General features: G+C 44.1%; 2 protein-coding genes across 3 annotated transcripts in view; both read right to left on the bottom strand.

Moving 5' to 3' along the window:
• LOC110525817 (clathrin heavy chain 1) overlaps positions 1–7,854 on the bottom strand; it is a 47,967-nt gene extending 40,113 nt beyond the window's left edge. For both annotated transcript variants that reach the window (XM_021606255.3, XM_021606256.3), the window contains exon 1: positions 7,310–7,854. In XM_021606255.3, coding sequence (XP_021461930.2) covers positions 7,310–7,351 — 42 coding nt within the window. In that variant the 5' untranslated portion in view covers positions 7,352–7,854. The remainder of the gene's footprint in view (positions 1–7,309) is intronic.
• A 1,108-nt stretch (positions 7,855–8,962) lies between these two features.
• LOC110525816 (uncharacterized) lies at positions 8,963–26,469 on the bottom strand. Its single transcript, XM_036979959.2, has 19 exons — positions 26,275–26,469; positions 23,618–23,643; positions 23,461–23,495; positions 23,235–23,275; positions 23,046–23,139; positions 22,763–22,857; positions 22,596–22,659; positions 18,585–18,695; positions 18,262–18,290; positions 18,013–18,049; positions 17,735–17,813; positions 17,419–17,446; positions 17,194–17,224; positions 16,892–16,997; positions 12,065–12,102; positions 11,485–11,528; positions 11,232–11,300; positions 10,333–10,491; positions 8,963–9,883 (listed from the first exon to the last, which is right to left on the bottom strand). Exons 1-19 carry the CDS (start codon positions 26,281–26,283, stop codon positions 9,767–9,769), a joined length of 1,212 nt encoding a protein of 403 aa, XP_036835854.2. The 5' UTR covers positions 26,284–26,469; the 3' UTR covers positions 8,963–9,766.
• Positions 26,470–26,499: the final 30 nt, after the last annotated feature.

The following is a 26,499-nucleotide window of genomic DNA, read 5'->3' as shown; positions in this document are numbered from 1 at the left end:
TGGTTATGAGTGTAATCCATCGCTGTTTGTTTAGCCTAAATCTAATTTATTAGTCACATGCCCCGAATACAACAAGTGTAGACTTTACCTTGAAATGCTTACTTACGAGCCCTTTCGCAACAATGCAGTTAAAAATAAAATTAACAAATAGATAAAAAATAAAATATCCGGTCTGAGGCAGCAGGCCTACCTGCATGTGTATGTACAGTCGAGGCCAAAAGTTTTGAGAATGACAAATATAAAATTCACAAAGTCTGCTGCCTCAGTTTGTATGATGGCAATTTTCATATACTCCAGAATGTTATGAAGAGTGATCAGATGAATTGCAATTTATTGCAAAGTCCCTCTTTGAACTGAATCCCCAAAAAACATTTCCACTGCATTTCAGGATATTGCTGCCAGTAAGATTGCACCTAAATCAACCATTCTTTGGATCATCAAGAACTTCAAGGAGAGTGGTTCAATTGGTGTGAAGAACGCTTCAGGGGACCCAAGAAAGTCCAGCAAGCGCCAGGACCGTCTCCTAAAGTTGATTCAGCTGTGAGATCGGGGCACCGCCAGTACAGAGCTTGCTCAGGAATGGCAGCAGGCAGCAGGTGTGAGTGCATCTGTACGCACAGTGAGGTGAAGATTTTGGAGGATGGCCTGGTGTCAAGAAGGGCAGCAAAAAGGCCACTTCTCCCCAGGAAAAACATCAGGGACAGACTGATATTCTGCAAAAGGTACAGGGATTGAACTGCTGAGGACTGGGGTAAAGTCATTTTCTCAGATGAATCCCCTTTCCGATTGTTTGGGGCATCCGGAAAAAAGCTTGTCCGGATAAGACAAGGTGAGCGCTACCATCAGTCCTGTGTCATGCCAACAGTAAAGCATCCTGAGACCATTCATGTGTGTGGTTGCTTCTCAGCCAAGGACACAGCCATGAATAAAGAATGGTACACAACAATATAGACTGACAATAACAGACTACAGTTTTAGGACAGCTCATTCCAGTTAGGTGCATTGTTTCAGCTGAGACTGTGGTGTGTGTGTGTGGGGGGTAGTATGGGGAGGGGGGGGGGGTAGTATGCAGCGATATGCCTGACTGACGGTACTCCAGCCATTAGACAGAGCAGTCCCAGGCAACAGTTCTCCTGCCAGAGGTGCTCTGCTGGGCCTGATGATCATGATCACCTCACTTCCCCTTCCTGCCCTGATGTGGTTTGCTGGGTTAAATGGGCCTGCTTACCGCATCTGTCTATTAATGGAGACAACAGCAGCCGCCAAGAGCAGGGAGCTGGTCATCTGTTAGTAGTTTCAAGTTTTATTTGTCACATGCACAAGTACAGTGAAATGTTTAACTTGCAAGCCCTTCCCAACAACGCAGTATTCAATATAGTATAACAAACAAAAACACAAAATAGAAAAGAGAATTTGCATGCTATATACAGGGTCAGTGCCAGTACCAAATGTACAATGTGCAGGGATACTGGAGTAGTTGAGGTAGATACAGTATGTACACAGAGTGAGAAATTAACACCAGCCACATGCTGGTAGATTTTGCCATTGGCTGGTAGAATGTCTATTTTTACCAGCCACACTAGCTGGTTGTCATAGAGCATTTGGGAGCATTATTGTTTTCCAATCCAGAGCCCACATGTAAAAAAAAAACGAACGTGTTGTGTGTGTGTGTGTGTGTGTGTGTGTGGTAGTCTGGAATAGAGAATCTCAACGCTACAGTGGTGAAAGTGTGGGCTACAATGTTTTCTGTGATGCATCTTAATTCTTTATTTTATCCTGAAAAAAATGTGTCTGGTAAGAAAATGGAGTGGCTGGTAAAACTTGGGAGAAAGTGACTGGTAGCAGGATTAATAATAATAAACAATATGGCAGCAGCATAAGTGGTAGTCTGCGTGGTAATGAGTGTGTGTGTGTTAAGTGCGAGTGTGCACAAGCGTGTCAATGTAGGCGTGTGTGGGTAGAGAGCAGTAAGAGTGCATAGTCAGTGCATATAGTCCTTGGTGGTGGTGGGCAGCTATTGTCTATCTGTTTAAAAAGTATCATTGCTTAGGGTAGAAGTTGTCTCGGAGCCTGCTGGTCCGAGACCTGATACTCTGGTACCGCCTGCCGGATGGAAGCAGAGAGAATCTATGACAAGGGTGGCTGGAGTCTTTGGCAATTTCTCAGGCCTTCCACAGACATCGCTTGGTGTGTATATCCTGAATGGCTGGGACCTCACCCCAGTGATATGCTGGGCTGTCCGCACCACCCTCTGTGTAGAGTAATATCACAAAGCAGGGTGGACAGGCAACATGGACGGACTGGGACAAGAAATCGGCCCAGAAATTTCTAATACACCGGACAATTTGTTTCTCTCAGGTCCCTCATTATTAGCCAAATAATGATCCATACTTCTGCAGAAAAAAAAGTATAAATAGACAAGCACACTGGGCTAAAGATGGACCAGCCCATCTGGCATTTGCCCGAATTGCCCCATATCCAATCCTTTAATGATTGGCTAAACCCCTTACAGGTATCTAGCTCCCTCTTACTAGGGCAGTGTCAGGCTGAGGCTAAATGACAGGGTATTAAACTTAGGTCTTCTGTGAGACTTATGACTGCATAAACCCGCTAAGCTAAAGCAGAGGGTGGGTGCTTTTAGCAATATCTGCCCTACATACTGCAGAGCATAATTTGTCACAGACTGAGCCCCAGAATAATCATGAATCTGCTAATAGACTAATGCACACACTGTACTACACTGTAAATTAACTACCAAAGGGCATAGGTCAAGAATCCATTTACTCAGACATTCTTTCTCCCTCACATTAGAGGTCTTCACGGGTCCACCCAAACACCCGAGAGGGTCTGGGTCCAAAATTTTCCCTCGGTACAGGTCAGATCCTGTTTGATTGTCATCGGGTCTCGGGTCTATGTAACTACAGCTGATAGACTCGACCACAGCTCCGCACAACCTATAGCATATTTATTTTACACTAACAAGGTGAATTTATTGACTTATAGAAGGCAGAGCCAAAAATACCTACAGCGCCTTCAGAAAGTATTCAAACCCCTTGACCTTTTCCACATTTTGCTGTGTTACATATTGGGATTAAAATGTATGTCTTTCATTTTTTTTTTACAATCTACACAAAATACTCTAATGTCAAAGTGGAAGAATTTAAAAAATAATGTTTTAAGTGTAATGAAGAATATCTTGATTAGATACCTATTCAAACCCAGAGTCAATACCTTTGGCAGCGAATACACCTGTGAGTCTTTTTGAGTAAGTCTCTAAGAGCTTTGCAGACCTGGATTGTACAATATTTTCCCATAATAATTTTTTAAAACTCTTTGCTAGACAGCCACTTTCAAGTCTTGCCATCGATTTTCAAGTAGATTTAAGTCAAAACTAACTAGGCCACTCAGGAACATTCAACGTCGTCTTGGTAAGAATCTCCAGTGTATATTTGGCCTTGTGTTTTAGGCTATTGTCCTGCTGAAAAGTGAATTCATCTCCCAGTGTCTGTTGGAATGCAGACTGAACCAGGTTTTCCTCTAGGATTTTCTTTTTATAAAAGCTACCTAGTCCTTGCCGATAACGAGCATATCCAAAATATGATGCAGCCACCACCCATGCTTGAAAATATGAAGAGTGGTAATCAGTGATGTGTATTCAGGACAAAAAGTTAATTTCTTTGCCACATCATTTGCAGTTTTACTTTAGTACCTTATTGCAAACAGGATGCATGTTTTGTAATATTTTCATTCTGTACAGACTTCCTTCTTTTCACTTTGTCATTTAGGTTATTATTGTAGAGTAACTACAATGTTGATCCATACTCAGTTCTCTCCAATCACAGCCATTAAATGTAACTGTTTTAAGGTCACCATTGGCCTCATGATGAAATCCCTGAGCGGTTTCCTTCCTCTCCGGCAACTGAGTTAGGAAGGACGCCTGTATCTTTGTAGTGACTGGGTGTATTGATACACCATCCAAAGCTAAATTAATAAGTTTTACCATGCTCAAAGGGATAGTCAGTGTCTGCTTTTTATTTATTTATTACCCATCGACTGTACCAATAGGTGCTGTTCTTTGCCAGGCATTGGAAAATCTCCCTGATATTTGTGGTTGAATCTGTGTTTGAAATTCACTGCTCGAATGAGGGACCTGTGTGGGGTACAGAGATGAGGTAATCATTCAAAAATCATATTAACCCCTATTATTGCACACAGTGTCTCCATACAACGCATTATGCGATTTGTTAAGCACATTTTTACTCCTAAACGCATTTAGGATTGCCATAGGAAAGGGGTTGAATACTTGACTCAAGACAATTCCGTTTAGAATTTTTTCAAAACAAAATTCCACTTTAACATTGTGAGGTATTGTGTATAGATCAGTGGCACAAAATCTAGATTTTATACATTTTAAATTCAGGCTGTAACACAGCAAAATGTTGAAGAAGTCAAGGGGTGTGAATACTTCCTGAAGGCACTGTATTTATTAACGAGAAGAGCAACTTGGCTGATATTATTATATATTTTTTAATTTAACCTTTATTTACTAGGCAAGTCAGTTAAGAACAAATTCTTATTTACAATGACGCCCTACACCGGCCAAACCCGGACGACGCTGGGCCAATTGTGTGCCGCCCTATGGGACTCCCAAACACGGCCGGTTGTGATACAGCCTGGATTCGAACCAGGGTGTCTGTAGTGACACCTCTAGCAATGCGATGCAGTGCCACTTGGGAGCAGCGGTCTAAAACAAATTATTTTGTCAGATGGGTCCAATCGGGTCTGGTCTAAACCCAGACCAGTTAGGGTATGGGTCAGGTCTAGGTCTGATTGTTGTCGGGTCCATTTGGGTTCGGGTCGGATTGTCCTCGGGTCCTACCTGTTGGACCCGAGAAGACCTCTACCTCACACACGGCCTAGATTAGGGTCAGTCAGTCAAGCCTGGGAAAAAGGAGAATTACACAAAAAAAAGTTGGGTGTTTAATTACATGTACAAGCCCACACAATGAGACACTGGCAATGCTTAATTAACAGTGTGTGTGTGTGTGTGTGTGTGTGTCTGTAGGCCAATGTTTATTGAGGGTGCTCTGTTTATTCCTAGCCTTATACAATTGTGAAAGGTCCAGCAGTTGGTAGAGCATGGCGCTTGTAACGCCAGGGTAGTGGGTATGATTCCCAGAATCACCCATGAGTAAAAATGTATGAACGCATGACTAAGTTGTTTTGAATAAAAGCATCTGCTAAATGGCATTTACACTACATGACCAAAAGTATGTGGACATCTGCTTGTCAAACATCTCATTCCAAAATCATGAGCATTAATATGGAGTTGGTTCCCCTTATGCTGCTATTACAGCCTACATTCTTTTGGGAAGGTGTTCCACTAAATATTGGAACATTGCTGCGGGGACTTGCTTCCATTAGGCCTGGCTCGCAGTCAGCATTCCAATTCATCCCAAAGGTGAACGATGGGGTTGAGGTCAGGGATCTGTGCAAGCCAGTCAAGTTCTTCCACACCGATCTCGACAAACCATTTCTGTATGCACCTCACTTTGTACACAGGGGCATTGTCATGCTGAAACAGGAAAGGGCATTCCCCAAAGTTGGAAGCACAGAATCATCAAGAATGTCATTCTATGCTGTCACGTTAAGATTTCCCTTCACTGGAACTAAAGGGCCTAGCCCGAACCATGAAAAACAGCCCCAGACCATTATTCCTCCTCCAACAAATTTTACAGTTGGCACTACGCAGTCAGGCAGATAGCGTTCTCCAACCCCAGATTCGTCCATCGGACTGCCAGATGGTGAAGCTTCACTCCAGAGAATGCGCTTCCACTTGAAGCTCCCGACGGTTCTAACTAGCAGGGCAGAAATTTTACGAACTGACTTGTTGGAATGGAGGCCTCCTACGACAGCCACGATGAAAGTCACTGAGCTCTTCAGTAAGGATATTCTACTGCCAATGTTTGCCTATAGAGATTGCATGGCTGTGTGTTCGACTTTATACACCTGTCAGCAATGGGTGTGGCAGAAATAGTCTAATCCACATACATAGTGTATTATAGTTGTTCTACATAGAGTTAAAACAACAAAGCCAGTCTCATCTGAGTCTACATGGCAGTGCATGTAAATCCATACCTAAACCCACCCAGACTATACTGTTTAATGCATAGAGGCTGTAAATACCAATTCAGGAGAAAAAAACAAAGCAACTTGAGGCCCAAAGTCCTCAGTTTATTCCGAGCCACCTAGAATCACAGAGGCCTACCATGCACAGCATACATGGGTAGGACTAAATGGATACACTTTCAATTAATAGACATGCCTGATCAAATCTCAAATAATGGTGTGTTGCCTTTCAATGGATGCATTTGTAGGAGTGGAGGGGGAACGAGCAGAGTAGGGCTTGAACCAGCGCATCACAAGAAACTTGCACTTTGGTCCAAAGAAACTGGGCCGGTGCAGCTACCAAAATTAACAACATTACCGCATTGATGTGATCCACTACGCATATGGAGAGGTTTACTGGTGGGTTCTCCAACAAGGCCTACTAATGAAAAAATATGAAGCCATATAATCTAGTCACATCCTAAACACAGAGTTTAAATAACCGCATGCATTTCTTTCAAAACACTCAATTCTAACAATAGTTAATTGAGTAGGCCTATAGCTCATTAACTAACAGCCTATACCTTAATTATGCATATAAATCTTGCAACATAGCTTAAATAACCAATCGATTCAGATAGAGAACCATGACCAAAAACGTTTTCACGAGATCTTGATTCTAGTTGAGTGGACAGCGCTATGATTTACGATCCGATTAACTTTCCTCTAACTCATTCTATGGAGGTAAAACGGTATACATTTGGAACGTATTCGTTAAATCGGATGTGTCATGTAGGGTTAATTAACAATCTTGGTACTTCAGTGCCGCGATCAAGGCATCAAAGTGTCAAAATACTGCGGTTTCGAGCTTTGACGCGTAGGCTCTGTGAGTTGTGACAGCGACGTTTTTCCACTTGAACAGACTGCGGCGTGAATCACTGTCTGTGTTTTCGGGTCTGCAGTAAGCAGACTATCGCCTCCCAGTACGATTTGACTGTTCAATTTTATCAAGTCATCATCTGCCCTGCACAAGCTAGCTAGGCCTGTGGCTATATTGAGCATTCTCCCTGCAGGCTACAGCCCCGTGTACGATTCCATTTAAATGCGTAGTTGTGTTTCTACGTGCGGGCCTGGAATGCTAAAGAACTGCGCGAAAATGCATCTGTACTGCGATTTTTCCCCCGGCTGTTTGCCTTCTTACCTGCAGATGTTCCTGAAATCGTATCGGCAGTATCTGGGCCATTCTTGAGGCTTTCTATGTTTCAATTGTCCGGAGAAAAGGAAAGGGGAAGGGGACACGAAGAGGAATGAATGTTGTATTGTATTGGAAGTCCCCAAAACGCCCCCAAAAGTAAAATGCGATGTGCAATGATAGGGGTCTTGCCGGCTTGCGTTGATATCACCTGAATTCACTGCCTGCTCTCGTTCAGTAGCACCCAAACAACACTCCTGAACCAAAACTCTACGCTTCCGCTAAGTAAAATAGTCCAAAACATAATTACACTCGCTCTGGGAGAAAACTATTTTTATGAAGCTCTAATGTTGCTTACAGTATTATACAAAATAATACACTTGCTACTTATAAGCCCTACAGCTAACCAAGAGGATTTCCCCACAAATAGCCTACCAACGCAGGAAAAAAAATCGGATGTCCTCAATGTACCCCTCCGCTGCCCCTTCCCCTTAATTTTCCCTATGTCGAAATAAAGGCACGTGACAGGCGCCCACTCCCCTTCCGATTTCTGCAAACTCAAGTGCTGAGACGTTGGGAATATGCCTTTACCCCACCCTGTGAAAAGTGTCTAGTAGTGAGAAAATATGTTGGGATTGTAAAAGAGGAATTTAAATTATGTATTAGTCAAGGTAGGAGTAGGCATTTCGCTGCACCTTCAATAACATATGCGCATATGTATGAGCGACCAATTTGGTTTGATTTATGCTATGTATGTGCACCATACAGGTAACTCCTAAAATAATAGAAACACTTGAGTAAATGAGGTACAGAAAGTATATTGAAGCAGGTGATTTCACACAGGTGTAGTTCTTGAGTTAATTTAGCAAATAACATCCCATGCCTAGGGTCATGTAAAAAAAATGATTTTGGCTGTCGTGGCTATTTCCTCATAGGATGACAATGCTCCCATGTGCAGGACACGAATGGTTTGATGAGCATGAAAACAATGTAAACTATATGCCATGGCCGTCTCAGTCACCAGTTCTCAACCCAATTTAACACTTATGGAAGATTCTGAAGAAACCCCTGAGAGCGTTTTCCACCAATGTCAACAATTTCTCGTGGAAGAATGGTGTCACATCCCTACAATAGAGTTTCAGACACTTGTAGAATTTATGCCAAGGTGCATTGAAGCTGTTCTGGCTTGTGGTGACCCAACGCCTTATTGACGCTTTATGTTGGTGTTTCCTTTATTTTGGCAGTTACCTGTAGTTTAGAACACCTACTCATTCAAGGGTTTTTCTTAATTTGACTATTTTCTACATCGTAGAATAATAGTGAAGACATCAAAACTATTAAATAACACATATGGAATCATGTAGTAACCAAAAAAGTGTTAAACCAATCAAAATATATTTTATATTTGAGATTCTTCAAATAGCCACCCTTTGCCTTGATGGCAGCTTTGCACACTCTTGGCATTCTCTCAACCAGCTTCATGAGGTAGTCACCTGGAATGCATTTCAATTAACAGGTGTGCCTTCTTGAAAGTTAATTTGTGGAATTAGTGAATCCTTGCATTTATGGAGATCTAAACTAACAACTTCAACTTTGAGGGAAATAAATGCCATTCACGCTGTTGTGTTGCAAATACAACAAAATTATAAAACACAAACAGGATTTCAAAACATTTCAGACTATATTATTATATAAATAGAAACTTACAGATGGCCCACTTACACAGTATTCAGTCACAACACAGGTGTAGACACAAAATTGAATTCCCCATCACTCACTGAAACAAGCACTGCATAAAGACTCAGAGCAAGAATGAGGTATTGAATATACCTTTTCATAGACTACTCACTACTCTATTCAGGTGCAAGCATTTTAAAATTAATCTAATTTCAATCAAAAATAGGTTAATAAAGTCAAACAGACATAATTACAGCATACTTAAACACACAAACACATACAGTACACAGATATACGGTAATATGTACACTTCTAGCCATTTTCATCACAAAACAAAAACGAGGGTTTGTAATGGATATCTTGTGGTGAGGAACATGACGATTGAAGGTAGTATTTCCAAGTTATCAAATGTATTTAGTTATTAATGGTAGCATTTAATGTACTTTATGAATGGGCTGGTGTAGGTGAGATACACATTTCTGTGGGTTATGAAAAGATTTTTGATTTATTGTCACATACAGCGAAGTGAAATGTACAGGTGCAGTGATGTGTTTTTTTGGACAGGGTCAGCAATAGTAGCACGGCGGCCCTGGAGCAAATTAGGTGCCTTGCTCAAGGGCACATTGACCGATTTTTCACCTTATCGACTCAAGTATTCAAATCAGCGACATTTCAGTTACTGGCCCAACGCTCTAACCGCTAGGCTACCTGCCACCCTATAGTAGTGTAGTGTAGTTTGTCAGGCTGGGTGGGTGATATATATTGTGTGTGGGTTATGGATAATGTTGTTTATGGATGGGCTGGATGGGTGAGATACGTGGTGTGCTTGGCCTGACTCTTGCTATCGATCAGCAGCAGTTGGTTATTCTTGTGGTGAGAGATGATCTCCTGGAGACTACTGAAAAACTATGAGAGAGAGATGGAGGGAGGGAGTAGCGAGGGAAAGAGTGAGAGAGAGAGTTACTACAGTATAGTTATTGCAGAGGTTACAGTACAGTACTAAGTTGCATTCCTTCATCTCTGTTCCACACATCCTCCGTTCCTCCCACATCCTCCCTCTATCCCACCTGACCTCTTCATTCTTTTCCCCCCACATTCTCCCTTTGCAAATTCTTTTTGCAAATCCTCCTTTCCTCCTGTGGCCTCTGTCTTTTCCCCTCTCCTTATCCCTCTCTTCTCCTCCTCCCTACCCTCTCGCATTTTCATTTCCCCCCTCTCTCTCTCTTTCTCGCTCTCTCTCTCTCTGTGTCCCCCATCTCAACACTCTCGTCCTCATCCTCCCATTCTCTTTCACCGATTCATTATTTTACCCCTTGTTTAGCACTCTACCCCCCCCCCCCCCCCCGTCTTTTCACCTCCTCGTTCTTCTTGCCCTCCTTTCCGAGGGCGTAGCCGCGCGTCTCCTCCAGAAAGCGGATGGGGATGTTATAGACCTTCTGTCTGTATAGGACAGCCAGTGTGTAGGGCTGACGGGCGTTCTGGGCTGAACTGTGACGTATCAGGAATGCCCCATCCTACAAGAGGGAGAGGGAGAGAGGGGGGAGGAAAAGGCCGCGGGAGAGGAGCGAAAGAGGGAGGGAGGGAGGGAGGGAGGGAGGGAGGGAGGGAGGGAGGGAGGGAGGGAGGGAGGGAGGGAGGGAGGGAGGGAGGGAGGAGAGAATGGATATCAGTATCAAAACCCACAGGGTCTTTGAATGAGCATAGATGAATCAGACTCAGTGATGGTGTGTGTATGTGTCAGCTGTAACCCGAGGCTACACACACACAGTCAAATAAAGGGGAGTTACGATCGAGATTACTCTCACATCGTTACTTGTCTATTTCAGCGTGAAATGAAACAGGTCGGCTGTGTTAGTAAAGACAAAGGGCCAGAGACAGATACGCTCATATAATCAGCAGCATTATAACACATAATCACAAAACATCAGCAGCTACTGAGCAACATATAGAGAGGAGGGGAGAGAACCACAGAGGACCAAGTGGGCAGGCTAATAGATCAATGAAGTATTGATTCACTGTTGAGGAATACTGGCTAACTAACTATAACTAATCATATTGATTCAGGAATCACATTGGCCAGGTCCTTCAGAGCTGGGGATTCTTTACCTCTAAGTCATTTTCATTTTTTATTTTTTATGGTACTTCAAGAACTGTGTGTGTGTGTGTGTGTGTGCGCGTGTGTGTGTGTGTGTGTGTGTGTATTTGCTTGCATTTGTGTGTGTGTCTGCTCATCTCCGGTGTGTGTGTATCCCACCTTGTTGATCTGCATTAAGAGGTCCTCAGCAGTCTTTCTATTGCAGTTTCCAGCGAACCACTCTTTCTCCTGTAACATACCACAGTTCTCTATGACGCCCTCCACTGCCTGCCACCACAGTTATATCCAAGGATACCCCATACTTCAGGTATATCACCATTTAACTAAGGTTTGCAGCAACATTTGTAGCACTTTAACACGGTATTATGCATGGTTACATGAGAGGTACAGTATGAGAGGGGAAGGCACATACCTCCTTTCCTGCCTGCATGGTTGTCTGCATACCAGAGGGAGAAACTTTGGCATAGAGAGAAATAATGAGTTGTTGACCAACGTGTAGAGTGCTCTACAGCAGGGTTTCCCAAACTTGGTCCTGCCCCCCCTCCCCTGGGTGCATGGTTTGGGTTTTGCCCTTGCACTCCACAGCTGGGGGCGGGGGGGGCAGGACCGAGTTTAGGAAACCCTGCTCTACAGTCTATTCAAAATAAAGCATGTAGTTACAATCAAGGCCACAAGTATGCTGGACAGCACTGCTGACAGTAGCCACAGTCACCCTAGATGACGGGGTTAAACAAGTTATAATTATGTTATAATGAAAATGGCTTCCAATTCACATAGGTAATGAAAAATGAACAATATGCACCTCCAACATGTTCATATTATGTGGACAGAAAAACAACACAAATGTAAAGAAATGAAGGATGTCCTTCACTCTGATTAGCAAACCACAGTTGGAGCATTTCAGAGTTCCACACATCCTTTATTTCCATTTCTATGGCTTTCTATCCTTCAGCTGTGACCCAAAACTGGTCCTGTTCCCAGCATGCTCTTACCTGCTGCGGTAGTGTCTATAATGGGCGGGGGAGGGGGGCTGCAACACAGACAACAGGTCCATTATTAGCCAACATGCTTACTATAATAGATGAGCAATATAGGCCTGTGGCTACAACAACATTGAATACGCAAGAACAGTAGGCCTTCATACTTCAATGACTTAGCTAAGTTATCGCAAATCAAACTTTATTTGTCACATGCACCGAATACAACAAGTGTAGAACTTAAGGTGAAATGCTTACTTACAAGCCCTTAACCAACAGTGCAGTTCAAGAAGAGTTAAGAAAATATTTACCAAATAAACTGAAGTGAAAAATAATCAAAAGTAATACAATAACATAACAATAACAAAGCTATATACAGGGGGTACCGGTACCGAGTCAGTGTGCGGGGGTACTGGTTAGAGGTCATTTGTACATGTAGATAGGGGTGAAGTGACTATGCATAGATAATAAACAGCAAGTAGCAGCAGTGTACAAAACAAATGGGGGGGTTCAATGTAAATAGTCCGGTGGCCGTTTGATTAATTGTTCAGCAGTCTTATGGCTTGGGAGTAGAAGCTGTTACGGAGGCTTTTGGTCCAAGACTTGGCGCTCCAGTACCGCTTCCCGTGCGGTAGCAGAGAGAACAGTCTATGACTTGGGTGACTGGAGTCTCTGACAATTTAATGGGCTTTCCTCTGACACCACCTATTATATAGGTCCTGGATGGCAGGAAGCTTGGCCCCAGTGATGTCCTGGGCTGTACACAATACCCTCTGCCTTACAGTCAGATGCCGAGCAGTTACCATACCAGGCGGTGATGCAACCGGTCAGGATGCTCTCGATGGTTCAGCTAAAGAACTTGTTGATGATCTGGGGACCCATGCCAAATCTATTCAGTCTCCTGTGGGGGAAAAGGTTTTGTCGTGCCCTCTTCACGACTGTCTTGGTGTGTTTGGACCATGATAGTTCGTTGGTGATGTGGACACCAAGAAACTTGAAACTCTCGACCCGCTCCACTACAGCCCCGTTGATGTTAATGGGGCCTGTTCGGCCCACCTTTTCCTGTAGTCCACAATCAGCTCCTTTGTCTTGCTCACATTGAGGGAGAGGTTGTTGGCCTGGCACCACACTGCCAGTTCTCTGACCTCCTCCCTATAGGCTGTCTCATCGTTGTCTGTGATCAGGCCTACCACTGTTGTGTCGTCAGCAAACTTAATGATGGTGTTGGAGTCGTGTTTGGCAAGACAGTCGTGGGTGAACAGGGAGTACAGGAGGGGACTAAGTACACACCCCTGAGGAGCCCCAGTGTTGAGGATCACTGTGGCAGATGTGTTGTTGCCTACCCTTACCACCTGGGGGCGGCCCGCCAGGAAGTCCAGAATCCAGTTGCAGAGGGAGGTGTTTAGTCCCAGGGTCCTTAGCTTAGTGATGAGCTTCGTGGGCACTATTGTGTTGAATGCTGAGTTGTAGTCAATGAACAGCATTCTCACATAGGTGTTCTTTTTGTCCAGGTGAGAAAGTGCAGTGTGGAGTGCGATTAAGATTGCGTCATCTGTGGATCTGTTGAGGCTATATGCAAATTGGAGTGGGTCTAGGGTATCCGGGAAGATGTTGTTGATGTGAGCCATGACCAGACTTTCAAAGCATTTCATGGCTACCGACGTGAGTGCGACGGGGCGGTAATCATTTAGGCAGGTTACCTTCGCTACCTTTGGCACCTGGAATATGGTGGTCTGCTTGAAACATGTAAACTCAGCAAAAAAAGAAACGTTCTCACTGTCAACTGCGTTTATTTTCAGCAACCTTAACATGTGTAAATATTTGGATGAACATAACAAGATTCAACAACTGAGACATAAATTGAACAATTCCACAGACATGTGACTAACAGAAATTGAATAATGTGTCTCTGAACAAAGGGGGGGGTCAAAATCAAAAGTAACAGTCAGTATCTGGTGTGGCCACCAGCTGCATTAAGTACTGAAGTGCATCTCCTCCTCATGGACTGCACCAGCTTTGCCAGTTCTTGCTGTGAGATGTTACCCCACTCTTCCACCAAGGCACCTGCAAGTTCCCGTACATTTCTGGGGGGGATAGACCCTAGCCCTCACCCTATTATCCAACAGGTCCCAGACGTGCTCAATGGCATTGAGATCCGGGCTCTTTGCTAGCCATGGCAGAACACTAACATTCCTGTCTTGCAGGAAATCACGCACAGAATGAGCAGTATGGATAGTGGCATTGTCATGCTGGAGGGTCATGTCAGGATGAGCCTGCAGGAAGGGTACCACATGAGGGAGGAGGATGTCTTCCCTGTAACACAACGTTGAGATTGCCTGCAATGACAACAAGCTCAGTCCGATGATGCTGTAACACACCGCCGCAGACTATGACGGACCTTCCACCTCCAAATCAATCCCTCTCCAGAGTACAGGCCTTGGTGTAACGCTCATTCCTTCAATGATAAACGCAAATCCGACCATCACCCCTGGTGAGACAAAACCGCGACTCGTCAGTGAAGAGCACTTTTTGACAGTCCTGTCTGGTCCAGAGACGGTGGGTTTGTGCACATAGGCGACGTTGTTGCCGGTCATGTCTGGTGAGGACCTGCCTTACAACAGGCCTACAAGCCCTCAGTTCAGCCTCTCTCAGCCTATTGCGGACAGTCTGAGCTCTGATGGAGGGTTTGTGCATTCCTGGTGTAACTCGGGCAGTTGTTGTTGCCATCTTGTACCTGTCCTGCAAGTGTGATGTTCAGATGTACCGATCCTGTTCAGGCGTTGTTACACGTGGTCTGCCACTGCGAGGACGATCAGCAGTACGGACATTGCAATTTATTGCCCTGGCCACATCTGCAGTCCTCATGCCTCCTTGCAGCATGCCTAAGGCATGTTCACACAGATGAACAGGGACCCTGGGCATCTTTCTTTTGATGTTTTTCAGAGTCAGTAGAAAGGCTTCTTTAGTGTCCTAAACTTTCATAACTCTGACCTTAATTGCTGTTAGTGTCTTAACGACCGTTCCACAGGTGCATGTTCATTAACAGGGTCCTGAAAAAGTTTATGTTTCTTTTTTTGCTGAGTTTAGGTATTATAGACTGGGTCAGGGAGAAATTGAAAATGTCAGTGAAGACACTTGCCAGTTGGTCCGTGCAAGATTTGAGTACACGTCCTGGTAATCCATCTGGCCCCGCAGCTTTTTGAATGTTGACCTGTTTAAAGGTGTAGTAGGTGTAGTAGGATTCAATCTTAATCCTGTATTGCCTGTTTGATGGTTCGTCTGAGGGCATAGCGGGACTTCTTATAAGCATCCGGATTAGTGTTCCGCTCATTGAAAGCACCAGCTCTAGCCTTTAGCTCGCTGCGGATGTTGCCTGCAATCCATGGCTTCTGGTTGGGATATGTACGCACGGTCACAGTGGGGACGAAGTCATTGATGCACTTCTTGATGAAGCTGATGACTGAGATGGTATACACCTCAATATCATTGGATGAATCCCGGAACATATTCCAGTCTGTGCTAGCAAAACAGTCCTGTACCGTAGCATTCGCGTCATCTGACCAGGTCACTGGTACTTCCTGCTTTTGTTTTTGCTAATAAGCAGGAATCAGGAGGCTAGAATTATGGTCAGATTTGCCAAATGGAGGGCGGGGGAGAGCTTTGTATGCATTTCTGTGTGTGGAGTAAAGGTGGTCTAGAGTTTTTTTCCCTCTGGTTGCACATATGACATGCTGGTAAAATTTTTGTAAAACTGACTTAAGTTTGCCTGTATTAAAGTTCCCAGCTAATAGCAGCGCTGCTTTTGATTGAGCATTTTCTTGCTTGCTTATGGCCTTATAGAGTTGGTTGAGTTGCTGTCTTAGTGCCAGCATCGGTCTGTGGTGGCAAATAGACAGCTTCGAATAATATAGATGAGAACTCTCTTGGTAGATAGTCTGGTCTACAGCTTATCATAAGGTACTCTACCTCAGGCAAGCAATACCTTGAGACTTATTTAATATTTAACATCACGCACCAGCTGTTATTGACAAAAAGACACACACCCTCACCCCTCGTCTTACCAGACAAAGCTTCATCTATATTCTGCTGGTGCATGGAAAATCCCGCCAGCTCTATATTATCGCTGTGGTCTTTCAGCCACGACTCGGTGAAACATAAGATATTCCAGTTTTTAATGTCCCGTTGGTAGGATAGTCGTAATCGTAGGTCATCAATTTGATTTTCCAATGATTGCATGTTAGCCAGTAGAACGGATGGCAGTGGGAGTTTACTCGCTTGCCTACGGATTCTCAGAAGGCAGCCTGACCTGCGCCCCCTTTTCCTTCGTCTTTTCTTCACGCAAATGACAGGGATTTGGGCCTGTTCCCGGGAAAGCAGTATATCCTTCTCATCGGACTCGTTAAAGGAAAAGGCTTCTTCCAGTTCGAGGTGAATAATCGCTGTTCTGATGTCCAGAAGTTATTTTCGGTCATAAGAGACGGTAGCAGCAACATTATGTACAAAATAAGTTACAGACAGTACAAAAAAACTAAAGAAAAGCACAGTTGGTTAGGAGCCAGTAAAACGTCAGTCATCCTCTTCGGCGCCATCTTAACACTTCAAACATAAGATCCTCTTTATAGACCTCAACAGAATGGAAATCGTTATCAGGCAATGCTAAGTGGTATCCATGTGTTTGACTGTTGCTGCTTGTACAGGACTGAAAGTTCATAAAGCATGAACCTGCATCACATGTTTAACACATGTAAAACATGTACTGTATGTCCTTGCAGCGTATAGCGTGGTCTCATCCAGTGTGTACATGCATAGTGCTGTGAGAGTGGCTGTGTTCCCAAGCCTCACCTGGGTTTGGGTTCCTTTAGGGATGCAGGGAGGGGGGGTTTGATGCCTGGGGTGGGTGGGGGCAGCTTGCCAGGGAACGTGGAGCGTTTCACATCAGGCGGAGGAGCTGGGGAGGGTCACAGAAACACAGCAATGGACCAGGTTCTGCATTTTCACTTCATGGTTGTGTTCCAAATGGTACTCAGTTCCCAATGTAGGGCTCTGGTCAAAAGTAGTGCATGTAGGGAACAGGCCATTTGGGATGCAGACATTATCATCATGATCCATCTATTTTTAGTCAGACAGAATGTAGTGTCACTTACCTGTCTTTGCCTCACTGACCAGTAGAGAACTCTGGAATGCAGGAAAGTGTGAAACTCATTCAAATGTGGACACGGATAAGGCCTACACTCCTGCACTAAAAAACATGTTCAGTGGAGAATCTCTGAAATAGGCCAATTCTGTGTTAGAAACCGGCCAGTGTTGTGATGTGTTAAATCATGTGCCCGTAGTGTGTTAAATAATGTGTGAACCATGGAGAAACTCACCGACTTGGCTCTGGGTACTGGAGGTTTTCTACAGAGAAAGACAGACAGACAGACATACATGATGGGATTGAGCTGATATCGCATGTCAAACAATAAAACTCAAAAACAATAACATGGCTTCTCTCATGACATAGAATGGCACTAGTTTCAGAGATGGTGTCAAGGCCAGTTTAACCCAGTCAATTCAGGAGGTGAATTGAAATTCAGTTATTGCATTTGCATAACTATGAAAAGAATGGAAGTGGTGATATACACCTAAATTACACCAAGATGAGTTTGTGCATTTTTCATCTCATGTCTTGACAGGTGTACTCACATGGGCATGGGGGGAGGGGCAATTGCTGTCTTGGGTAGGAGGGGCATCCTTATGGGCCCGCGAGGAGCAGGGGGGCAAGCTGTAGAAACAGGAGTACTTATTCTTGACAGTGCCAAGGATTCTTTTCTCTCAAAATAAGCTAAATACGTTTTTTCTTTAATAATTTGGAATTCATGTCCTGTCTCTTTATCTCATATAAAATATATGATCTAGTCAAAACCTCAGTATAAATGCATTGACACTGAGGCTGTATTAGTGGTTCTACAGGAGTAACTGACCTGCTGTGGGCTCCAGATACAGGTCATCACTGTCTGCCTGAAACAGAGACACAACACGCATATTAATCACCTCTCTCTGGCCGAATTAGAAATTGTCCAGAGACCAGACATCTCATGGCCCTATGGAACTATGAATATACTGATTGTCCATCAAGAATGTGTTAAAAGGGTACAGCGGATAAAAAGGCTAAGGTTTGGGGATTGGAGTTAGGGGTGAGGCTCTGTCTGTTAACGATGTGTTGGGCTCACCTGTCCTTCATTAGGATCCAGGTAGACATCTGCAAAGAGAAAACAGAGGATGATGCTGTTACAGAATCACACATCCCTCTAGTGGTGACTTGATGTAATAGCACACCAATGTCCTATCAGGGTTCCAGGGTCTGACTATTGGTTGAGATCCTGCACGACTACATTGCAGATGCATGCCAGATCTTACAACAACTGGATAGGTATTTAACATATCAGCTATGCACAGTCGATGGCTTGGAATGCAACCAATGGTTGATACAATGCACTGCTTGCACCTAAATTACTAGTCGGGCAGGAACTAGATCTATAACTGTAGCGTTTACCTTCCTCTGCAGGGGGAGGGGTGGGAGCAGGGGCAGGGCGGGAAGGAGGAGGGGCAGACTTCTTAGGAGTAGACCTTTTCCCTGGCTTCTCCTTCCTGTCTACCTCAGGAGCTAGAGAGAGAGAGAGGGAAGCTTGACCATCTCAAACTTAACCTACTCGTTTGTTTAAGTTAATTCTCCTGTACAATTACACGCCTCAATAATTATTTTTACACATTTTTATCAATCAACATTCACATCCATGTATAGGGCACAATTCATATCCACATTTAAAATACACAATCATCATATAGGATAAACTCCCACCCATCCAGGACATTTATTTGAAACAGTGCCTGAGGAAGGCCCGCAGCATCATCAAGGACCCCACACACCCCAGCCACAAGCTGTTCCCTCCCTTACCGTTGAGCAGACGTTATTGGACCATGAGGTCGGATACCAACAGGCTCAGAGACAGTTTCTATCTACAAGCCATCAGACTGCTGAACACTTGAACTGGATTGACCCCCTGCTCTGATTCTCCGCACATTAGCACACATGTACTCACTCACTCACACACCCACACAGACATACACACATCCACACACATATTCAGGCTACACACACATCACAACTGCTGCTACCAGACTCAGGTCTGTTCTATGCTGGTCCGGACAATCGGATTCCACGCTTCAAGATTGCTTCGATCACGTGGACTGGGATATGTTCCGCATAGCTTCCGACAATAACATTGATGAATACGCTGATTTGGTGAGCGAGTTTATTAGCAAGTGCATCCACTGCTTTTAATCAGGGCAAGGTGACCGGAAACATGACCGAATACAAACAGTGTAGCTATTCCCTCCTCAAGGCAATCAAACAAGCTAAGCGTCAGTATAGAGACAAAGTAGTTGCTTTGAGGACAACACAATGCCACTGATGCTACCAAAACCTGCGGGCTCTCCCTCACTGCAGCCAACATGAGTAAAACATTTAAATCGTGTTAACCCTCGCAAGGCTGCCGGCCCAGACATCCCCAGCCGCACCCTCAGAGCATGTGCAGACCAGTTGGCTGGTGTGTTTACGGTCATATTCAATCAAGCCTTATCCCAGTCTGCTGTTCCCACACGCTTCAAGAGGGTCACCATTGTTCGTTTTACCAAGAAAGTAAAGGTAACTGAGTTATATGACTATCGCCTCGTAGCACTCACTTCCGTCATCATGAAGTGCTGCACCCTACCTGACACTCTAAACTCACTCCAATTTGCTTGCCGCCCCAATAGGTCCACAGACGACGCAATCGCAATCACACTGCACACTGCCCTAACCCATCTAAGAATGCTGTTCATCGACTACAGCTCAGCATTTACCACCATAGTACCCTCCAAACTCGTCATTAAGCTCGAGACCCTGGGTCTCGACCCTGCCCTTTGCAGCTGGGTCCTTGACTTCCTGACGGGCCGCCCCCAGGTGGTGAGGGTAGGTAACAACATCTCCACCCTGCTGATCCTCAACACTGGGGCCCCACAAGGGTGCGTTCTCAGCCCTCTCCTGTACTCCCTGTTCACCCATGACTGCGTGGCCATGCACGCCTCCAATTCAATCCTCAAGTTTGCAGACGACACTACAGTGGTAGGCTTGATTACCAACAATGATGAGACGGCCTACAGGGAGGAGGTGTGGTTTCAGGAAAATAACTTCACACTCAATGTCAACAAAACAAAGGAGATGATCGTGGACTTCAGGAAACAGCAGAGGGAGCAGCCCCCTATCCACATCGACGGGACAGTAGTGGAGAAGGTGGAAAGTTCCTCGGCGTACACATCACGGACAAACTGAAATGGTCCACCCACACAGACAGCGTGTGAAGAAGGCGCAGCAGCGCCTCTTCAACCTCAGGAGGCTGAAGAAATTTGGCTTGTCACCAAAAACACTCACAAACTTTTATACACAATCGAGAGCATCCTGTCAGGCTGTATCACCGCCTGGTACGGCAACTGCTCCGCCCCCATCCATAAGTCTCTCCAGAGGGTAGTGAGGTCTGCACAACGCATCACCGGGGGCAAACTACCTGCCCTCCAGGACACCTACACCACCCGATGTCACAAGAAGGCCAAAAAGATCATCAAGGACAACAACCACCCGAGACACTGCCTGTTCACCCCGCTATCATCCAGAAGGCGAGGTCAATACAGGTGCATCAAAGCTGGGACCGAGAGACTGAAAAACAGCTTCTATCTCAAGGCCATCAGACTGTTAAACAGCCATCATTAACATTGAGTGGCTGCTGCCAACATACTGACTCATCTCTAGCCACTTTAATAATGAAAAATGTATGTAATAAATGTATCACTAGCCACTTTAAACAATGCCACTTCATATAATGTTTACATACCCTACATTACTCATCTCATATGTATATACTGTACTCTCTACCATCTACTGCATCTGCCTATGCCGTTCGGCATTTGCTCATTCATATATTTTTATGCACATATTCTTATTCATTCTTTTACACTTGTATGTAAGGTAGTTGTTGTGAAATTGTTAGGTTAGATTACTTGTTAGATGTTACTGCATGGTCGGAACTAGAAGCACAAGCATTTCGCTACACTCGCATGAATATCTGCTAACCATGTGCATGTGACAAATAAAATTTGATTTGATTTAAATACTGCACAAGTTAAACACTTGCAGCTGAATCCCCTTTCCTCTAAACACCTGTATCATACTCATGCTAAGATCTTTATTCTATTCTACTGAGCCATTTACTTTATGTATGTATTAGTATCTTTTATTATTTCTTATTATTGTTGTATTGTCGAGAGAAAAAACCTGCAAGTATGCATTTCTTTGGACAGTGTATACCATACATACGACTAATAACACTTGAAACTTGCATGTCCTGGACAAAGAGGATAGAGAGAGGAGGATAGAGAGGGGAGGACAGAGAGAGGAGGATAGAGAAATTAGGATAGAGAGAGGAGGACAGAGAGAGGAGGGTAGAGAGAGGACAGAGAGAGGAGGATAGAGAAAGAAGGATAGAGAAAGGAGGATAGAGAGAAGATAATAGAGAAAGGAGGATAGAGAGAGGAGGATAGAGAAAAGAGGATTGAGAGGGGAGGATAGAGAGAAGATAATAGAGAAAGGATGATAGAGAGAAGAGGATAGAGAAAGGATGATAGAGAGAGGACGATAGAGAAAAGAGGATTTAGAGGGGAAGATAGAGAGAAGATAATAGAGAAAGGATGATAGAGAGAAGAGGATAGAGAAAGAAGGATAGTGAGGGGAGGATAGAGAAAAGATAATATAGAAAGGAGGACAGGGAGGGGAGGATAGAGAAAGGAGGATAGAGAGCAGAAGACAGAGAAAGGAGAATAGAGAGAAGAGGACAGAGAGGAGGGTAGAAAGAAGAGGATAGAGAGAGGGTGGATAGAGAGAGGGGAGGATAGAGAGAAGAGGATAGAGAGAGCGGAGGATAGAGAGAAGAGGATAGAGAGAGGAGGATAGAGAGAATAGGATAGAGAGAGGGGAGGATAGAGAGAAGAGGATAGAGAAAGGAGGATAGAGAGAAGAGGACAGAGAGAGGAGGGTAGAGAGAAGAGGATAGAGGACAGAAAAAGGAGGATAGAGAGAGGGGAGGATAGAGAGAGGGGGGATAGAGAGAGGAGGATATAGAGAAGAGGATAGAGAGAGGGGAGGATAGAGAGAAGAGGATAGAGAAAGGAGGATAGAGAGAAGAGGACAGAGAGAGGAGGGTAGAGAGACGAGGATAGAAGACAGAAAAAGGAGGATAGAGAGACGAGGATAGAGAGAAGAAGATAGAGATAGGAGGATAGAGAGGGGAGGATAGAGAGAAGATGATAGAGAGAGGAGGATATAGAGAGAGGAGGATAGAGAGAGGGGAGGATAGAGAGAAGAATATAGAGAGAGGGGAGGATAGAGAGAAGAAAATATAGAGAGGGGAGGATAGAGAGAGGGGAGGATAGAGAGAGGAGGATAGAAAGACGGGGTTAGAGAGAGGTGTCTCACGTTTCTTGGTGTTGGGGTCGATGTAGAACTCCTCAGGGTCAGGCTGATGGTGAGGCTGCTGTTTCTATAGAGGGGAAAGACAGCATTAAATAACACTAAAGGTATGCAGACACACAGAGACAGGCTAGCCAGAGGTAAGCATGGGCATTGATACTCTGATAGTTTACCGATGCTTTGCCCATGGGCGCCATCTTGGCTGGCCTTGGGGGTGGTGCTGCCTGCCTTTTGGGAAGAACACGATTGGACCTCTCTGAAGAACTATCTGTGGAACACAAAAACAGCAACAAGAAAATTGTGTTTTCACATAAAAACACACCTCAAAACATTACATACAAATTATAACTTGAGATCCACGCACCAAACTCCCATTGGCATCAACGCATACTTTCCATGAAAGTCAGATTTCAGCTAATCTCAAATGAGAATGATAGTCTACAGTGGTGGTGTTACCTAAATAGACGTTCTCCTCCACATGTCTGGGAGGAACCTTCATGGCCGGTCGCTCACAGGGGGGAGCCTCATATGTGTTCCCATCCTCATCGTCCTGTGATACACACAAGAAGACCACACAGGACCTCTCAACAAAATATCCATTGGCGTGTCAGTCTGGGCCGTGTGTATGTGTGTTTTTCTACTTACAAACTCATCTTCTGGCCAGCCACCATACCCCGCATTGTTCTCTGAAACAAATCAATAGAGACAGAGAGAAAGTAGAGAAGGGGGATGGAGAAAGAGAGAGAGAAATTGGGGAGAGGAGAGGTAGAGCGACGAGGGAGAGAGCAGAAGAAGCACATCACATTAGAACGTCCATATAGAGGATCCCTATAACAACGAGCATAATAAGGGGGATTTCCTGAAGGCTCACCTATTCTTTTGGGTGGAGCTGGAGGCCCACTGTGTCTGTAATGAAAAAGAGAGATGTTACTTGCGTGCTGTGTCATGTCAGTGGCTTATGTTTCTGGCCAGAGGAAGGCACATAAGACTGAAGAACAAAATGTTTATCCACACTGTAGGCTACTTACAGGTTCTTCAATTTTCCAAAGAAACTCTGAAAAAGGAAACAGAATTGACTGTGAAGTCTGTAGCACACACACGAACACAATCCCGATGCAATCTCAACGATATTGTTTTCATACCGGTTGTGTGACATCATACGATAAACGGTGCCGTTACACCATATGTCTGGCCCCTCCCAGATATTTACATGTAGTTAACTCTCCCATCAGACTCGCTATCAGAGCTACTACACAGGCTGTGTCAATGACTGCTTTATGTTCCGAAGGTCACTAAGCTAGACAAAAGAGCTTTAATCCAAAGCCAAGACCTCAGGTCAGAATAAATTAGAATGAAACTACTTTGAAGATGACTAACGATCACAAACTACCACAGGGGAATATTGAGAATTTAGATGTCCAACAATCTAAAATACGTCTTTTATACTAGCCTTAGTAGGTGAAAGAAACAATTTACACAAATGATTACACAATGGACAAATGATCTAGTGAAGCCACATCAATGTGTGTATGTGGTAGAGGAGGATAATAGAGGCTGTAACGTGTGGCACACTGTCCCTGTGATGAAACAGATGACTAAAACCAGGAAGTGTACTTGGCTGTGTTTTCACAGCATGGCAGGTCAGAGAGGAAGGACTGATGTAAATTATCCCAGAAATAGAGAGGGGAGAATGAGACGGGGAGAGTGGATATGGGAGGTGGGGGGGGGGGCAAGAGAAGAACAGTTTGAGTTGATTCATCTGGTTAATGTTTAGATATCCTGTGCGTCAACATTGATAATGAACAAAGCCAGCCCACATGGTCTTTGCTAAAGTCTCTCTTTAGCAAACAAATCTATTTTCTGTTCTACTGTATCCCATTACTTAAACAGTGTCATTATCAATCAACGAATCAGTCAATCTATCAACTAATCATTCAATGAAACGTTTATAGACTGCAGGGATTCTCTGGCATTGTGGTTAGCCAGCTGTAGGTCTGTTTAATTAGTGGAAAGGAAGATGTCATGAGTCATAACTGATATCTATGCCTCAGGTCGACACTACTTTGAATATAATTTCCCCCATTGTTACAGTCCTAGGCGCCGTCTTTAACATATTCATGTCCTGACACGTCTTAAATCACTAGCATGTCCTGTTTAGTGTTGTTAACTGAATAACTCAACTACCTTTGAAGTGGTTTGTATATAGACCAAGAAAGACCGCAACATGCAAGTAAGCTGAGGATTCCTTACTTTGTTATTGTTTGTGTCCCAGGCAGCAGAGTTTAAATCTGTCATGCATGTTCATTATCCAATTAACAGTATCTGCGTAAACCCTTTCAAATAGCAATCTCTCGTTTTTCACCCAGTCTGAATATCCCAGTCTAATTTTAGAGAAGGGAGCCGGCAATGTGTTCAATAATGAGCTCGGCTTGACAACATCTATGATATGAAAACGATACATTTATGGTTGTGTTCTGAGCTAGCCCTTTAAGCAAGGGAGAGTGATAGTGACCACAGAAAATGACATTGTTATGGACCGTGGGAGACCATAAACTACCAGTAGAAAAGGGAAATGGCCGTGTGACTATGAATCGTATCTGATGCAAACAGGGACAGTGCACAGTGCAGTTGCCCTGGCTAATGCTAAGCTGCTCACAGGTGTGCTGGCTTCTGGTTCTGCCTAGTAAAGTGCAATGGTACCGCCATACATGTATTGGGTAACTATTTTCTAGAGGTTTATCTTACAGTGTATTTCACATCATGGCACCTTACAAGCAAAACCCTTAGCTGTCATGGACTTCAATACTACTAGGCCAGATAGCCTCCCAGTATGTGATCGTGGCTACTACGACCTCTTCCAAGAGGTCTGCACCTTTCTGGCACAGATCAGGTGGTTGTGGCTCCCTCTGGCCACATCCCAATTTCTCTCCTTCGTCCCAAAGTGTGCACTTCTTCACTTACCTTCACTGATTTAAAAGATAATGACTGATATGAGAAATATGGTGGAAACCCTCTCCAGGCCAATCCCGTCAATCCTATGCTTTTAAATGTGTGTGAAGTAGTGAACGAGTGTACACTTCAGGAGAAAGGAGATATTATCGGCACACACCCCCGAAAACACCAATGGATCTCAAGCCCTGAATCAGCTGTTCCCTTTCAATCACCACACGTATCATTATTTAATAACAAATAAATAAATAATGAACGACTATTAATGCGCATGGACATGTTGCAGTGAAAACCTTTCATCTAGGGAATGATTTGAATGACTGGTAAACATTCTAATCTTAGGCATTACACAGCTGTGTGAGTGTTGATATTGGGTGCTTGTGTAGGCAGAGAAATTGAAAGCAATAACTGGGAGCAGGTGACAGCGTTTACTTGATCAACAACAGAGCCACTGTACGAAAAGTGAAAGTCCACACTGTATAACACTGTAAAACTGTATGACTCATCATTATAACAATCCTCACAGTTCTCCATTCCATAATGAAGGTAGCCTACTACTGTATTTCTAAGTTTCTGAACAATTTGTTGCAACGTTATATGCAAATTGGTCTGTGTGTAATTTCCTTTTATCAACGCAAAGTGAGACGTCTGTACAAAGTTTAAATGTTCTAAAGATTATATGTTCTATCACTGTCTGATTATTTTCAGAAGGTAACAAATTGAAACTGTACATTACCATTGTCATAATTTTGGAGTCTCTCTTCTCAACTCATGAGGAAATTCCTTTGTTGCTGACCTCAGATGCAAATACACATTAGAGTAAGAGCGGGACAAGGAACACTGAACTATGAACAGTTAGGCTAGCAGCTACAACAGTCCTGATGCGCCTCTCTCTCTCTCTCTCTCTCTCTCTCTCTCTCTGATCATTTGCATTCCACCCCGTCACTCTGACTGCTAAGTG

Source organism: Oncorhynchus mykiss, chromosome 6 (genome assembly GCF_057628025.1).
Source record: "Oncorhynchus mykiss isolate SJ-2025 chromosome 6, ASM5762802v1, whole genome shotgun sequence".
Classification (NCBI taxonomy): Eukaryota; Metazoa; Chordata; class Actinopteri; order Salmoniformes; family Salmonidae; genus Oncorhynchus; species Oncorhynchus mykiss.
The sequence above is the reverse complement of the archived record's forward strand: the minus strand, read 5'-3'. Positions and strand labels throughout refer to the sequence as shown.

What these genes read in the sequence shown, in the direction of transcription:
- LOC110525816 (XM_036979959.2), bottom strand. An exon ending in GCTGGCCAGAAGATGAGTTT is followed by an intron (nt 23,140 to 23,234) that starts GTAAGTAGAAAA and finishes TGTGTATCACAG; the next exon opens with GACGATGAGGATGGGAACAC. An exon ending in GGAGGAGAACGTCTATTTAG is followed by an intron (nt 22,858 to 23,045) that starts GTAACACCACCA and finishes TGTGTTCCACAG; the next exon opens with ATAGTTCTTCAGAGAGGTCC.